Source organism: Taeniopygia guttata, chromosome 1A, assembly GCF_048771995.1.
Source record: "Taeniopygia guttata chromosome 1A, bTaeGut7.mat, whole genome shotgun sequence".
Classification (NCBI taxonomy): Eukaryota; Metazoa; Chordata; class Aves; order Passeriformes; family Estrildidae; genus Taeniopygia; species Taeniopygia guttata.
Genome location: NC_133025.1, coordinates 27599460 through 27615742, shown reverse-complemented (window position 1 = coordinate 27615742; position 16283 = coordinate 27599460). Strand labels below are relative to the sequence as shown.

Below are 16283 nucleotides of genomic sequence, written 5' to 3'. Positions count from 1 at the left end.
TTTCTGATTCTGAGAGTTCTACTGTCTCCAAAAGCACAGCATTACCTGCACTAACTATAACCATGCTTGATTATTCAGAATATGCAGAATTGAAAAAAAAACCTGATTATCAAAGTTTTTTTCATCAGCTGAAGTTCTCAGACCAGATGCAAAGTTCCAACACAACGACAACAGAAGAAGTGGATAAACATCTTCCTGAGCAGTTTTCTATCCAAGACTGAAATACTGGGGGCATTAGGGTCAGCAAATTTCTCCCTACCCTCCCATGGCTGCAGTGAGCACCTTGTGGATGATGAACCTCTCAGCGGATTTTCAAGGCCTTTTGGAAAGAAATCTAAGGGCTAATGTTTCTCCCTTAAACTCAGAGTGAGTACTAATGGAGACTAACTCAAACCTAGAGATTCAATGTGAAATGCAATATAAGAGAAGAATGTGTTGAAAGAAAATAAACAGTACCTTTACACTACTTTGTATAAATCTAAGTGTCTGTATCTAATATTTAATAGCTTACCATGAACTATAAACCACTCAACCAAAAAATCAGTCTTTTGTACAGTATTTGCAATGCCTTTCTGAAGTCCAATTATGAAAGCATTTCCCCTTCCCAATTAATCTGGGTTGTTACTTTCTTAAAAGTTGAGACACTTTATGCATGGCTACCCTTTTGTAAAACCATGCTGAATATCTAAGCAGTAAGACACAATGAATTATGCAGTGATATAAATAAAGCAGATCTTGAGTGTTAATTGAAGTACAAGGCAACACAAAGTCATGGCCTGAACTTTCAATTGCTATTTGCCAAATTAATTCTAATTGACCTTAGTGGGACTGATCATGTGAGTTCAACATACTCCTCTGAGTAAAGACTAGGAGGTTAGGATAAGTCCTTATCATCCCAAAATGTCTAAACCAGCTTATTTTTTTTAGAAATGCTGGTGTTTTCAGCATGACTGTTGAAGAAAACTAATTAAAATATTTCAGGGAAACCTAAAATCATTCTTAAATAATTTTGTTTTGTTTTACTAAGATTATTGGAATATTGAACAAAATTCACACGATTGCAGTTTTGCTTTATAGTTGCTAACACACACTAAATTCTTCTCTATTTTTTCCCCTTTTCCCTATAGATATTTAAACCTCAGCCTTTGACTGAGATATGGACGAATGGTTCTTTCTTCAACATTCCCCCTTCCTTGTCTGACTCTATTATGGAAAAACAAAACCGTAAGAATTAAGTATCTCCCAGTTGTGCTTTCCAACAGAAAATTAAAGTATTGCAAACAGATTACTAGGCCACAAGAGGTACATTGTGGGATGTATGATGATAGCAGGGCTTTGAAATTCAAATGTAGCTCTTTTTCTTTGAAATTCTGCCATGGGTGTAGCTCTCTCAGCACTGCCCTGAAGCTGAAACAGCTGCTTTAGTTTCCTTTTACAGTGATTTCCTAATCATTCAGTTGGAAGAGGATGGGCTCAATTCTATAATTTAGTAACAAGTGAACAAAAAGGCACACTGTACTTAGTAATTTCCAGAACAGCTTTTGATAACTCAGAAAAATAAAAAATCACAAGAATCTTAAGAACTGCACTTTCTGTGATCATGATGCTTCTCATAGATGCCCTGACAGATGCAGTGTACTAGAGCATCCAATCAACTTGCACTTAAATATTTAATGTGGATAAGACTTCAGCTTTCCTCAGCAGTGAGAGTGACCTTTAATATAAAGCTGAGCTACCCACTTACTTATTTCCTGTGTTCTTTCTTTTTTCTTTCCCCTACTGAGTTTAAGTGGGTAATTTAATTAAAGTCTTTTAATTTTTACTGAATACCCTCAACAAGACTTTGTGTACTGACTCCTCAAGGCCTGTTCAATATATGCTGCCTTGTGTTTAGGAAATTTTGTGGCATCCTGCAGCTGCTTCCAAAAACTCTGCTTGTAAATGTTTTACTGTTACCGTAATAGAAGGCAGAACACATCATTGCTTTTCTGGAAAATGTACTTGTTGGTCATTTGAACAGTTTGTTCGACAACTTTGAAAGGAAGAAGAGCAAGGCAAAGATGACTCTCATAGCCAGATGAAAAAGATTTTACTAGTCAGGAGGCCTGAAATAATATAACTGCAGGATAAAAAAATCTCCTCCAATCAAATAAACAAAAAGTGAGTGGTGAGTATACAGAAAACAACAAAGGAAGATGAGACCACCAAAAACCTAGGACAGGCAGTGAAGGACAGGTATCAAACTTTGATGATAACAAATGCATTATGAAATTTTTATTTATAAATATATACTATAAAAAATTACATTGGTATTTTTCTGTTTTCCTGTCTTACTATTGTTTGATGAGGTGATTAATGTCAGTCTACATAACTTACTTACAATGGAAACTTCTCATTCTAAATTTCAGGTTGTAGATCTCACCTTCCATTTAATTAGGATTCCTGAAACAAGTTATTTGCTAAATATTTCTATTTGTTTCAATACATAGCCTTATTTTGCTGCCCAAAGTTGCATTTTTCCCCCTACAAATAAGTGTACTTTCTTTTGTATACCAAATACTCCAAATATCTCTAATGAGGGTTCTTGTTTACTTCCTGCTGTTACCTAGATTCTGGCCGTAGACAATCCTTCTCCAATGTCCCAAACTGGGTGAATTAAATTTTGTCAACAGACCTAAACAACTCCTAAACTTCTGAAAGTAACAAAAGAGACACTATAATACTTTAAACAGACCAGTATTTTAGAGTACATTATCTCTCACAAGCCAACAGGTGAGACTGTCTGGCTTTTTATTATTGTTGTTTTGAGAAAGGGGAAGGATAAAGGTAGAAGAACCAAGTGTGACTTTACAGCATAAGATATACTCAGTGCAAACCCAGCTGACAACACACTGCAGTGTCCTCCAGCAAGTTCTTTCCAAGGCAAGCTGTACTATATATATAGCAGCTACCTTGTGTCTGTCATACAGCATTGCCAGTTCTAACACTGCAGCAATTAAGCGGCTCAATCACCAATTTGGGCTGGGTTGCTTTTCTTACCCATGCACACAGGAACAGCTGCTCCACTCCCTTAGGGGTTCCTTTTTTTGACACCTACTTGGCACAAACTGTTTACAAGGTAGCTGCTGACACATTCAGACACTTCTGCTGCTGCAGCTTCTTAGAGCTGAAGCCTGGAAGGCTCACACACACTAAGCTGCAAATCCTGCAGGGTACTGCAAATCCTACAAGTGCTCTGTATATCCACACATGTGAGGACTGCACTTTTTATGTTACATTTAAGATTCCTCGGCAACATTAGAGTTGCAGTGGGGCAGCAGAGACCTAGCAGACATGACTGCCACAGTAACACGGGGATAACAATGACATCCCAGCAATGGCCATGTGAGAGGGACCATCCAATATCCACAAAGATACTACCAGCAGAATGTCAGACAGAAGAACTAGGAGCACGATCACACATTTTAGTTCTGTCAAACACATTTGAGACACATTTTGTTGTTCAGCTTTTATGAATCACTGTATTTTATCACATCTTTTATGATTTAGCATTACCTGTCAAGCAAAAACGACACAAATACAGGCTCTTCACATATACTTGACAAAACCACCCTGAGACTCCTCATATTTTCTTACTCATGCTTCTGTAAGGAAATTAAGAATCTTACTTGCTATGGGAACACCATTTGCCAACCAGCTTATACTAGGCTTTGGGTTGCCATTAGCTCTGCAGATCAATGTTCCATCTTCTCCAGGAGACAAAACCAAGTTTCTGGGTGCTGTTATCCAGTATGGAGCAGCTGGGTTTAAGAAAAGAAAGACAGCAATTATTTTCCAAAATTGTGTACCCATATTTTCCAAAATTATGTTACCATAAGGCACAGGCATGGTATCAGAAGATAATTCCAACAAGCTATGTGTAGGTACAGACTTACATCTATACTGTTTCTTTATATGTACATATATGCGTGTGTGTGTGTATATATATATGTTTTTGTGGGTGTGTGTGCGTGATACTCAATTAAGTGATAGATCATACATTGACTAAACTGACCCCCTGGTCACCCACTGCATTAAAATTCTAAGATAAACAACAAGAGGATCTTTGTTTTATTTAGGGTTGCCTGGTTTGAATCTAATTTGCCTTTCCCAAAGCAAGGAAAATTTATCTGTGTATGACATTTGCAGACGCTACAGCGGTCTTCTGATTAATTTCAGAGATATCCATGCTCTTAGTAGTTAGGCTGTTAAGAATGAACTTAGGCTTGATTACAAAAATAAGATTTTATGTCAAGGATGAAATTTTTAAATGGTAAAATCCTTGGTCTCACTCAATTCAATGGCTGATTGCAGTGGGGCCAGATGTTTACCTGAGACAGATGAAAACAGAGATCAAAACGGGCGAAACACTGGCCTTACCAGAAGATATTCACCTATTTCTCCATCATTTTTTGCAATAAATAACCACAAACAGCATATATTATCACATCTTGAAATTAATTTTCAGATTTTGGATTGATGGACAGATGCAAACAGAAAATTAAACTTCTGTTCTTAGAAAGGAAGTTAAATGTGATCGTAAAAAGATGCTGATCTACAACAAAACAAGTGACTGTTTAGCATGCAAAGTAAACAATACAGCTGATTATTTCAATGACTAATTAACTGTCATTACAATTTTTTGTTTCATGGTATTCAGAGCATACTTACAGTTCCTATTTAGACAAACATGATGTAAATGTGTTTAGAACTATAAGGCATCATCTTGGGTAAAAAACATGAAGAAGATAGGAACCCAGAAATATCAGTAAAACAGAAAAAGGAAGAAAAACATGAGACTGTAAGACAATAGTAAAATAGAGGAAAGAAAAAATCTGGGCTATATGAATGAAGAAAAATTGAGGAAATGAGGATGAGATGATGAGGAGAAATAAGGAGGAAGATAGAGAAGCAAGAGAAAAAAGCAGTCTAATGACAGGTAATCAAAGGGTATAAAATAAATGTAGTACTTATGCAAGCTAAGACATTATCTTACCATTGTTACAGTAAAATACCAGTTTAGCCTGATGTTTTACAAAATAACATCAAAAGATTAAAAAGATATTATAGATAGTAAAGCCTTTCCAGTGTTAGAATTCAGACACTTGAATATTTCCTCAGGGTGATTTTTAACTATTATCATTCAGCATTTTAGCTATACTTCATCCTAGAAACCCTGCTTCGATCCTGCATTCTGGACCCTTGACAACATTACATTAAAGATAATTTTAGTATTACCTTTCACAGTTACTGAAATGACATGATGAACTGAACCTAATGTATTTCTTGCTATACATTTGTAATTCCCAGAGTCAGCTTCTGAAACATCTATAATCTTGAGAGTTTTCTTGAAGTTTTCAAAAAATGTTCTGTTGGCTGGCAGTTCCCCACCCTCTTTGATCCAGCGGATTACTGGTGTGGGTCTGGAGAAGTTAAAGCACAGATCAATTTTAAGGACTGAAGAAAAGGAATATAAGAGTTCAATACATTGATTTCCTTAATATATGTTTTATAGGTAATTATTTCAAGAGCCTCTACCCAGATTCTGGACCCCATCCAACAAACATGAAAAATATGCCAGCATTTGTTTCTACGAAATGACAAGTCTCACTAACATTGTCAATGGCCATCTGTTCATAGGATTAATAATTACAGAATACATTTGTCTGCTGATTAACCTAAAAAACCTGATGGTTAATACACAAAGACAAGCTTCTACTATTAAATTGATGCTCATGGTGCTTTTAAAGGTAACTTCTATAAAATGACAAGTTTATAATTGTCCTTTATGTGAGCAATATCCTAATGCTTCATGAACATCATAAGGTTCACAAAAGAGCTGTAAGGCAACAAACATTTCTTGTGAGAGATCAAGAAAAAATGTCAGTGCTGAGCCAAGTATAGCTACTTGTCACTGCACTGAGTCTAAATCTTGGCTATGCCCCATGTTGTCCACTGAAGTTGAAAGTTGTTCAAACATGTGGAGATATACTTTAAAAATTACAAGAAATTGCAATTTGTTGTTTACTGAGTAGAATGTCCTCTCCCAAATGGTAATGGCTCTAAGCAAATGTTCCCTTAGAAGTCTAATATCATATATTTTATAGCACAGACATCCATCTAGCAAAGATGACTTTTAATTATGGTGTCAGTGATCAGGAATAGTTGTTTCAAATAAAATCTGCATCTGGCCCTTTGTAGACAAGTATTCCCTCACTGATTATTTGGTTTTTAATTATATGACAGCTAAAACCACAGAGCCATATAATATATTACAGTCAATTTTTTTCACAGGTTTTATCCATCCATTTTACTAGAATTTACTAGTTTTATTGCAGGGTTGTTGTGAGTTTGCGGGCCCCAAGTTGGGCAACTCTCTGGGGGCTCCCCTGGTAGGGGAGACCCTCTTGGAGTAGTTCTGTGTTAGGAATGAGAGACACATTGGACGTTTTTGGTTTTTAGTTTTTGTTTATTGTTATCTTATTAAAACTTTATCATATTGTTTGCGCTTAGACTTTGCATGCGTGAAAACAGCACAAAAATGGTTAACAGCTTTGTGTTGTAAGGTCTTTTTAATTTTAATCAAAAACTAAACTACTCAATTAAGAAGTGACACATATTATTTTCTTTTTTAACTCAATAACTGACTTTTAAAGACTTGCAATGTAGATTTTTCTACTCAATTACAAGATACTACTTAAACTCAAGAAGAAAGAGGAAGAAGAAGAGAAGAAAGGAACTCGAGACAACACCTTATATCTTCTATCTTGAACTCATCTATAACATACTAAAAATCTTAAAACTTAAATTTCTCACCCATGTTACATACTACACTATTCTTTACAATCTCTACAATTTATTTCACTTTTTTGTGGCTTCTAGTTTACTTTGAGGCTTTGGAAGTTTTCTCCATGAATGAGGGTCAAAGTCAGTGTTTTCTTAGAGCACCCCAGGGCAAGGGAGATATTCCCCTTGCCCTGGGTTCCCACAGGTTGTCAAAAGGCATATAACTGTATTGCAGATGAAGATTACCTGGGCTGGTGCTACTTCCACTCCCAGGGGTGGTTTTGCTAGTGCTGCTGGGGCAGACACCTGAGCAGGCCACAGGTGAGGCAGAAATACTGCACTGATGGTCAGATCAAGCTGTGCCTAAGCATGCCATTTGGAGGGCATGCAAGTGAACACAGGTGCATGGTGATGTGGCGCATGATTTGCAATTATTGGCATTTCTCATGGCTACCTGAGAGCACTCTGCATCACATGCCTTTGTGCACTGTAAACATATTTACAGTTCTTGAAAAGGTTTTCTGCTTCTATTCCATAACCAGTCTAGTCTCAGATTTCTTCCTGAGAATGAAAATTATTTAAAGATCAACCTAATTCATGAAGTTAAATTTGCTCTTAGTAATTTTCTTTTTGCACAATAACCAGCAGAAGCAAACTTGTATTGCACTGAAGAAACAAGTACCAATTAAGCTCAATTGCAGTAGAAATTAGATGTAAGGACCTGAAGATTTGTTCTAACAATTCCCACCTAGCAGATCTACTAAGTAATTATTAACACATATAAGCTATTTTCTTGGATTAGAAAAGCAAATTCTTATCTATCTTTATATAATTTGAGAACTGAATGACTGCAAACTTAGGAAAACAAGGCTTTATTACTGACTGCAAATCTGTGGATATGTGCCTGAGTTTAGCCTATAGCATTTCTTTCCTGTTTCCTCTAAAAACAATGGTAGAACCCATATCCTGTACATAGGGTCTGGGGATATGAGAAGGCAGAGGCCACACATGTTCATAGCTGGTTTCAAAGTCTACTGATGCCAAGTAAATGGTGGAGTTCCTTAAAAAAGCTCTTTCCATTTTACACTTCTGCTTCTTTCAAACACATAAGCTTATACAGCGGTCACGTTTTTAACCATCTCTGAAATGTTTCCCTCTGTTTGTGCATTTATATTTAGGGAAAAGAAAATCTCAAAAGTAACTCACAGTCCTGCTGCAATGCACTCCAACAGAAGCACATTTCCTCTGAGTTCCACTTTGGTACTTGTGCTACCTGTTGGTGTTAGAAGAACTGGCTGCCTTTCTGTAACTGGCTTTGCTGGAACAAGAAGTAGTAAAACAATTAATTTCTAAATTTTATTCTAATGTCAATCAAGTGCATACATCCATTCTCACATTTTGAACAGAGATTTTGCTCCACATTGGCAATTTGATTAAAAGTCATCGTGCAGCACAACTACAAAGCTGAACACATTAGTTTTTTGAAAGACATAACATATCTGTTAAATGCCACAATTTTGAACACATAGAAGAGAAATGTTATTATTAAAAGACAGGAACAATTGATACAAAGCTTTTACATAGGCAACTGTGCAGTCTTAATCCTAAGTAGCTGCTGTTTTATTTAACAGAACTCTAATGGGGAGTAAGGCCACTGGTGTGAGGCACAGTGCAAGAGAGTGTTACTGAAAAGTCCTGGGCTTCCATCAAAGTAAAAATAAAGCAAAGTTATTTTTAATCAGAAATATAAACCAAGGGAGTGAAAGGCACTGTCTGCTTTGGAATACATTTTAATATTTTCTAGATGATGCTAGGCATTGTTTCAGAAATTAATCCGGGTATTTTCCTTTTACTATATATTTAACTTTAATTTAAGATGTTCTCCAGTCTTGCAATATAGAACCTTGATTAGCCTGTAAGCAATAACCACAATAAACAAGCAGCTATATATATAATACTAATTTCTGCCATTATACTTTGTTGGCTTTTGATGAATATGGTATTTCCTATGCCTTAATGGAATTCAGAGTTTTCTGTAATTATAGTGTTTTCGGTGAATATTCTAATGTTCTCTTGTAGCAATATTAATATATAGAATTAAATGGCTCTGAAGTGCTGTAAGAGTCTGAATCATGACAGTAAATAATTTTGGTTTTTAAAAATGGGATTAGAAACATAATAAACTCGAAGTTTGTTAAGGTACAGATTTACTGATACATTATCATAAATACAACATTTCGGTTTAATCCAGTATGTGCTGTGAATTCCTTAATAACCCATACACAATCAACTCAAAGTTGTGGGAGAGCAGAGAAGTCAAGAATGTAGCTGACAGTCACAGCAACAACTCATCTACCCAGTGCTGGCACTGCCAAGGGCTGCAGACTCACTTGGCCAGACTGTGAGTGCTCAGAACAATTACCCATGGTGGTTCTAAGCTGGGAGCCAACCCAACAGTGTTTTCCTCCCTAATTGTAGCTAATACATTGTTTTGTGTTCAGGTACTTATTTCTTGTTTGTCCCTTCTGATTAACATGTAATTCTTATGTGGAGAAGTAAAATATTCTGTGCCCATGTTTTATTTTAGATTAATAAAAAGTTATGGTTTCATATGCGCAGAGCCCCATTTCACAATGAAAAAGACAAAAAAATGGAATATCAAATACTTTCTATGTCACCCAACATCAAGTGAAGAGTCTAGAATCAGTGGTGCTCCAACCTTGCTAAACACACATACATCTGTTCAGGAGGATTTAATTCAGAACACAGAAAAAGACCATTCAACATAGATTAATGGAAAGATCAGCTTAAACGCCAAACAAACAATACTTATTCTACCACTATGAATTTACTGGCACATTCAGTAAGTTATTAAATGTGAAGTGAATCTGTTAGGTTCTTAATTGTTGTTATTTATTATGCAGCACATGACATTGAATAGTCCTAGTGATAATGAAAATAATCAAACTACTAGGTAAATTAGAGGGAAAATATTAAAAAATCAACACAATATAGAAGTAGTTTTTAAACTCTGCACCAGTGTGAAAGCACTCTTTTTTTAGAAGTGTTTATATTTTCTATGAGCCGCATGTTACAAGAATATTGAAAAATTAAATATTTGAAAGCATCACACTGTGCAGTCCCTTTGCAAAGTATGTATTATCACCAGCACTAATTGATACCTTTATTAGGAACTGAAAAAGGAGCAAAAGATTAAGTAGCCATGGAGGTGAAGTTAGTTAACTAAATGCTACTGTAAAACAAGGAGCATCAGTGGGGACCAGTGTAACTCACCACCATAAATATCAGTGTCACTCAAATTAGCAGCTATAGTGTCATTCAATGAATCCACTGAAATAAACAGAATATCATGAAGAAAGCATAAAAGAGGGATAAATAAAAGTTCTGGGAATCAAAAGGTGATGACATGGCCACAGTGAGTTAATCAAGTGATTGATTAATTTGTTTCAATAGTTACAATAATCATAATAACTTCATATTCTTGCACTGGAAAAACATTAGAAAACTGTTATTTTTTACACTGTATATACCAAATCTTAAACATTTTTTCAAAACACAAAGCCTTATAAAGTGAAAAATGACAGCTTTTAAAATCAATTATATATCAAGAAAACTGGGGATTACGTTTCAAGTTTATATAGTAATGTAATTTCTTATTCAAAATTGAAATGACAAAATTCCCTAGCATAACACTACTTAACTTTAGCATGTAACTTGAGAACTCTGGACAAATACTGTGCAAGAATGTAATTTGGTGATGCAATACCTACTTGAAAAGACTTTCACAGATATGGGTTGTTTCTGCTGTATAGTTTGCGTGTGATTAAATCTTGCGTAGCAGATATAATCCTCCCGGGTGTCTTCTGGTTGTACATTAGAAAAATAAAGATCACCATTGAGACCTTGGGAAACTCTTTCACTTTGAGGCAGCCTTTGGAAAGCTAAGGGACAGCAAGAACACATTTACGTTTAATATAATCAACACACTCTATTATTATGATCTGCAGACTCCACATTCATTCAATTACACTTGTTTGTGCCTTGGTACATGTGCAGACATTTCTAAGCTTCCTGATGAGATCCCTTGTCTACTCATTCTTCCCCAGTGGGTTAATCTATGACTTACATTAAGATCTCCAGCTGCTTTTACCTTCATGCTTTTGGGCTGTATGTTTGCTTGTTTCCTCAGTTCTACAGAAATGGAAATTCACTGAATTTTAACTTAGAAGGAAACTTCATCATTTGTGGTTTTGGTAACCAATAATCTACTATGTGGAAAAACTGCAAAAAGTCAACTGCATAAAAACCAAACTCACCATTATCCATCCAAAATATGATAGGTGGTGGTAAGCCAACAGGAGGTCTGCAGTGCAGTACTAGGGAATCACCTTCACGAACATGATTTGGTTCTAGTTTTTCTTTCGTCCACAAAGGCGATCCTATAGAAAGTAATTTTCACATACACACAAAATTTGGATTGGCAAAAACTTAAAAATTTAAAGGGAAAATGCACAAAGTATTCCAGAGAAATGAAAGAACTACATCCATCAAAATGTTAAATCCTTTTATGTTTGCTAAAGTTTTCATTTTTGTTCTTTTTTATGTTTTCTTGGAAGAAAATTATTTTAATGATTTATTGAAGGTATAATCAACTAATTAAAATTATTTTGTCTTCTCACTAAAGGTTTGATAACAGTATCTTGCAAATTTTAAACTATACTGAAAAAAGGTGATGTGCTAAAACAGAAAAAGGGGTAAACATTCCTGAAGCAATATTAAAGCACTCTTTAATTAAGATATGAGAACAGCACATATTTAGCTGAGACGCTTGAAAACTAAACTGAGATAAAGCTCATAAAAATCTGTAAAAACAATCTACCATTAATCAAAAACTAGCTTCTTTTTAGTTCCAATCTGTTATGTTTTAAAACTATTACAAAAACTATGGAACACAGACTTCAAAAACAGAATAAAATTGCAGTCATCAATTATGTCATCAATCTCAACAAATTATCCTTAAAGCCTTACAGATTTTATTCTAGCAGTAGTGTCACACATACAATTCAGTCTTAAACATTATAAGGTTATCCAGATGTATCAAGAAAAAAATTAAATTAAAATTAAATTTTAAATATTTTTAGAAATTAAAATTTGATTTTTGCAAAAATGCATTTGAGAGAACCTGTAATACAGCACTATACTTGAGTATTAGAAAATGGCAAGTATGACTAGTAGCATGGTCATTTGGATGACTGAAGTTTTAAGACAAGAAAACAAAAAGGCAAAATGTTTGTAAGCAAATAAGAAAACCAAAGTGTTTCCCCCTTTAGGAACATTAAGAGCTTTACTTACTAGAAGGCCGTATAACGATATTGTTGGAAATGGCTGCTCCTCGTTCATTCCTTGCTGTACACTGGTAAACTCCCTCATATGCTTCTGCTTTCCCACCATTCATAATATTTACGACAAGAGTCCCTGAATTTGGTTTCATTGTTACCTGTGCATCTTTATCTATATCAAAATGAGTTCCATTGCGTGTCCAGGAGAAGCTAAAACAACAAAAACAAAAGTTTATTCTTAGCTGCTTTTTGTAGATTGTATGATGAAAAAACTAATTAACAAAAATATATATTTTCATTAGCAGATAAGTAAGACTTGTTCCCAAACTAAATTAACTAATAAAGCAATACAGAACTCTTACTATAAGAAATCTGGCAATATTTTAAGACAAAAGTTTTGGCTGAACATATTAACAGGAGCTATTTCAAAGTTAATTATTTTTTTTAAAAATACATTAATAACTTCTGAGGTTAATCATACATGGAAAAGAACTGATTTCCTTTCTACTAAAAATGATGGAGTAACATCTGCAAGAACTGATATTGCTAAAGCTGCATTAGCATTTCCATTAAAAAACCTATTGTTGAAAGGGTTTATAAACCTGTCTTTAAAAACTTGCTCAGGGCTGAAATGTGTCATCTCAGGCCCCAGCAGGAGACCATTTCTTTTAATTGCTTTGGCGATTTTGAAGTCATGCAAGTGAATTAAAGACTGTAGCAAGTCTGAGCTTTTTTCACTATTCTAACACAAACAAAATTCTCTAAAAGAAATTATATCATCTGATAGACTTTATTTGACCTAATGAAGTTATATTGATGCTACTCAAAATAAGAGATGTTTTGAAAAATAATCCTTAAAAATGAAGACTGATTGAACTCATAAAAAATTGTAAAGAAGCAGAGATTCACAGTCTACAACTTAGACTACCAAAAACATCACTTTCTTAATTATGCTCTGTTTATGGTCAGAAGTATAGTCACAGAGAGCTTGACCAACACCTACAAAATGCTGGGCATTTACAGCTTCAAACGCTGTGAATGGCAGTTTTTGTAATTTTTATATTTCAGCTTCACAATCTTAAGCACAAACACTCTTTCTGCTGGTTAGAATGCTTCCTGAAGTATAAATGTAAATGGTACTGGAAAAGCTCAGATTCTAACTGACTCAAATTGTGTACTGACCTTCTGAAGCAGGACTGGACATGACATTTGCATCTTATGTTATGGGAGAGAAGAACTGGACCTGTAGCAGTGCTGCACTGCAATGCAGCGTTTCTGGGAGGACTACCATGCATAGTGAACTAACACCAAGCCTCTGGCTTGCAACTTTGCAGGTGAAGTTTCAGAATGTGGGGTTTCCGTTACTAATATTAAGGGAGCAAGAAAGTGTAATGTAGATTCAATGAGAAGTAGAAAAAGTGGTACAAACCCCTGAATTTGAGATGAGTGATTTGAGATGAGTCAGAGTATTTGCTGCTGTAGCTACAGGTAGCAGCACATCCACAAACCTTTACGCTAGGTGCCCTCACCAATAAGAAGTTATCACACTGATATCACATGATTCACACTGTGGGTTGAGAAAGTCCACCTTTGACTCCAGACCTCTGGAGCAGTTCAAGTTCCAATATGCATTTGCAGGTTATCAAGAGTAAGGGACCAACAAGACTAACTATTGATACAAATTAAATAAATGTCATATCTTAAAAAATAAGCAAGACTAAGTACAATCTTAGAAAACTCGTTAGAAAATTCTGTACTTAAAACCTGTCACTTCTTCTGTAGCACAGAAACAAAGCCATGTTTGATGGGGAAGATGAGGATGTACAGCAGAGAGCCTTGGCACATGGCTCGGGTATGTCAGTCTCACAGGCAGCACTCTTTTTCTCTCGGGTAATTCCAACCAAAAATGTTCAAGAGAAACATCAGCAGAAGCAATACAGTTGTCCCAAAGTAGACAATAATCATCTGATCCTCCAGGTAAACACCCAGATTCTTAAAAATTATGTTGGGCCAGCAAAATTAAAATGCTAGTAAACAAAGTAGCTCTGTGGCACTCCTGTCCTTAAGGGAACACTAGAAAGGGTGAGAATACCCCAGATAATCTCCATCTTCTCCATTCTGCTGCCCAACATGAAAATGACCATGGCACCAAGGCAACCAGCAGAAGTAATGCAGAAAAAACCCTGGTTTTTCAGAAGAAATACATCTAACAAGCTCTGTCTGTGTCTGAATGAGCAGTTTTAGATGAATCTTGCTAGTAAGATGCAGCATAACACTGCTAGAGTAGAGAGAAGCACATTTCTGTGTTCACAGTCTCTGCAATCATTAGCAGCTACTAACAATGCCAGAATGTGTCATTGATGTTTCCAGTGCTATTGATGTTTCCTGTGCAGGTACTCAGTAGTGAGTAGATGTCAAATATCTCAAGATGCTGAAAGGTAATCTTAAAATTGGACAATGAACAGGAATCTGATCCATTTCTGCCAAAACCAAAACTTAAGGTTTTAAGCACAAAGCTTCTGATCAATAAGACTGATACAGACTACATAACTTCTGACAATTTGTATTTCAAGATCAGCCTCATAAAATGGAATTATTTACAAAACATTACATTTGAATGTGTTAACATTAGTCTGACTTTATTCAATGTCCATTCTTCTTAAAGACTATGCCTGAACCTGGCACATTATCCAGCTCATAGCACAGCATGCCTCCTAGTGTGTTCCATGGGCATTTACCTATCTGCTCTTGTAATAATCAGTTATTTTACTGTTAGAGTTTTGAGAAGAAAACAAATGCTACAATTTCTTGATGACTCTAGAAACGTTTAAATGTCAAATGTGGTAAGAGTCAAAATTGTGATGCTATCTGGTAGCTGTATAATTTACAGAAGTAAGGATGTGCGAGCACATTCATACATATAATCTTGATCTTGTTCATTTACAAAAATTACAGTATGTTCTCCTAGTTCTTCCATACTCTTAGGCCAATAAAAGCAAAAAAAAAAAAAAAGCTACTAACCTAGGAGGTGGCTTTCCTTTGGCTTCACACTGTATTACAATATTCTCTCGAGGGTCAACAATGTAATCTTTTGGAGATTGCTGAGTTATCGTAGGAGGTTGTGACACTTCATTATGAAATACAACAAAGAGAGATGATTTCAACAATATTTTCAAAGTACCACCAAGCCACTTTTGTAAGCAGAGAAAGAAGAATTGCAGTTAGCAACCAAATCATTGACAGAAGAGTGGCATTAAAGTATCCTTTGTATAAGGAGGCTGAAACTCTCTACCCTTGTAAATTAGTGTAGCTATACTAACTTCCAACTGAGCTCTCCTGATTTACAGCAGATGAAGATCTGCTTGGCTAAAAAGTTTAATGAAAATATCATTTCTATACCTCAGATTTCAAGAGGTTTTCACAAAACCAAAGGACACTCAAAGTCTAAGTCCAACAAATCTGAAATCAAGAGTTGCAAGACATAAACCTCCACAAAATGTTTTTTTTTACACAGAAGGAAAAAATACACATTGCTTTATGCTTCTAAACATTTTGTATATTTTCAAATCCTCTGTGGGTGAAACCTTTCCACACATTTATTTTGCTTAACATATTGCATTAATCTACAAAGCATGCTTTTAAGAACTACTTTTCAGGAGTAAAAAGTATGTTATAAGCAAAAGACACTGTTAGAAATGACAAAAATAGTATTTAGTTTCCAAATAAAGTAAACATGTAGGAAAAGCAAAGCACTGATTCTTCTTAAGAAATCCATTAAAATATAATCTTGTGAACTGTCCCAGGAGAAACAATCATTTAAAATTTGTGATTTTTCAAGTACTGTAAAACAATTAGCACAGAACAAAATTGATTGACCTGACAAAGCAGTTGGTGTCTACCTACGGTATGTAATTTATACCCTATTACCATTATTACAACCATTTTTGCATTAAAAAACACTGTTTGTGATATTAAGATAGTGAGAAAGGTGTTTTCCTCAACATTGTGCATATATTTATAGTTTAGTGTAACCTAAATAAACCTGTTTAATAACATGCCCATAATATGCCTGTCTCAGTGCTGTAAATCCAGCAATAC

At 35.2% G+C, this 16283-nt stretch overlaps 1 protein-coding gene across 33 annotated transcripts in view; it reads right to left on the bottom strand.

Annotated features, from left to right (window-relative positions):
• The window catches only part of NRCAM (neuronal cell adhesion molecule), a 142232-nt gene that overhangs the window by 46300 nt on the left and 79649 nt on the right, over window positions 1-16283 (bottom strand). For 26 of the 33 annotated variants that reach the window (XM_012568958.5, XM_072922113.1, XM_041711456.2 and 23 more), the window contains 8 exons: window positions 15207-15312; window positions 12199-12395; window positions 11163-11285; window positions 10617-10787; window positions 10120-10176; window positions 8032-8143; window positions 5278-5462; window positions 3669-3800 (listed from right to left, as the gene is read on the bottom strand). In XM_012568958.5, coding sequence (XP_012424412.5) covers window positions 3669-3800; window positions 5278-5462; window positions 8032-8143; window positions 10120-10176; window positions 10617-10787; window positions 11163-11285; window positions 12199-12395; window positions 15207-15312 — 1083 coding nt within the window. The remainder of the gene's footprint in view (window positions 1-3668; window positions 3801-5277; window positions 5463-8031; window positions 8144-10119; window positions 10177-10616; window positions 10788-11162; window positions 11286-12198; window positions 12396-15206; window positions 15313-16283) is intronic. The other 7 variants (XM_041711441.2, XM_041711450.2, XM_041711460.2 and 4 more) reach the window with 1 other exon arrangement.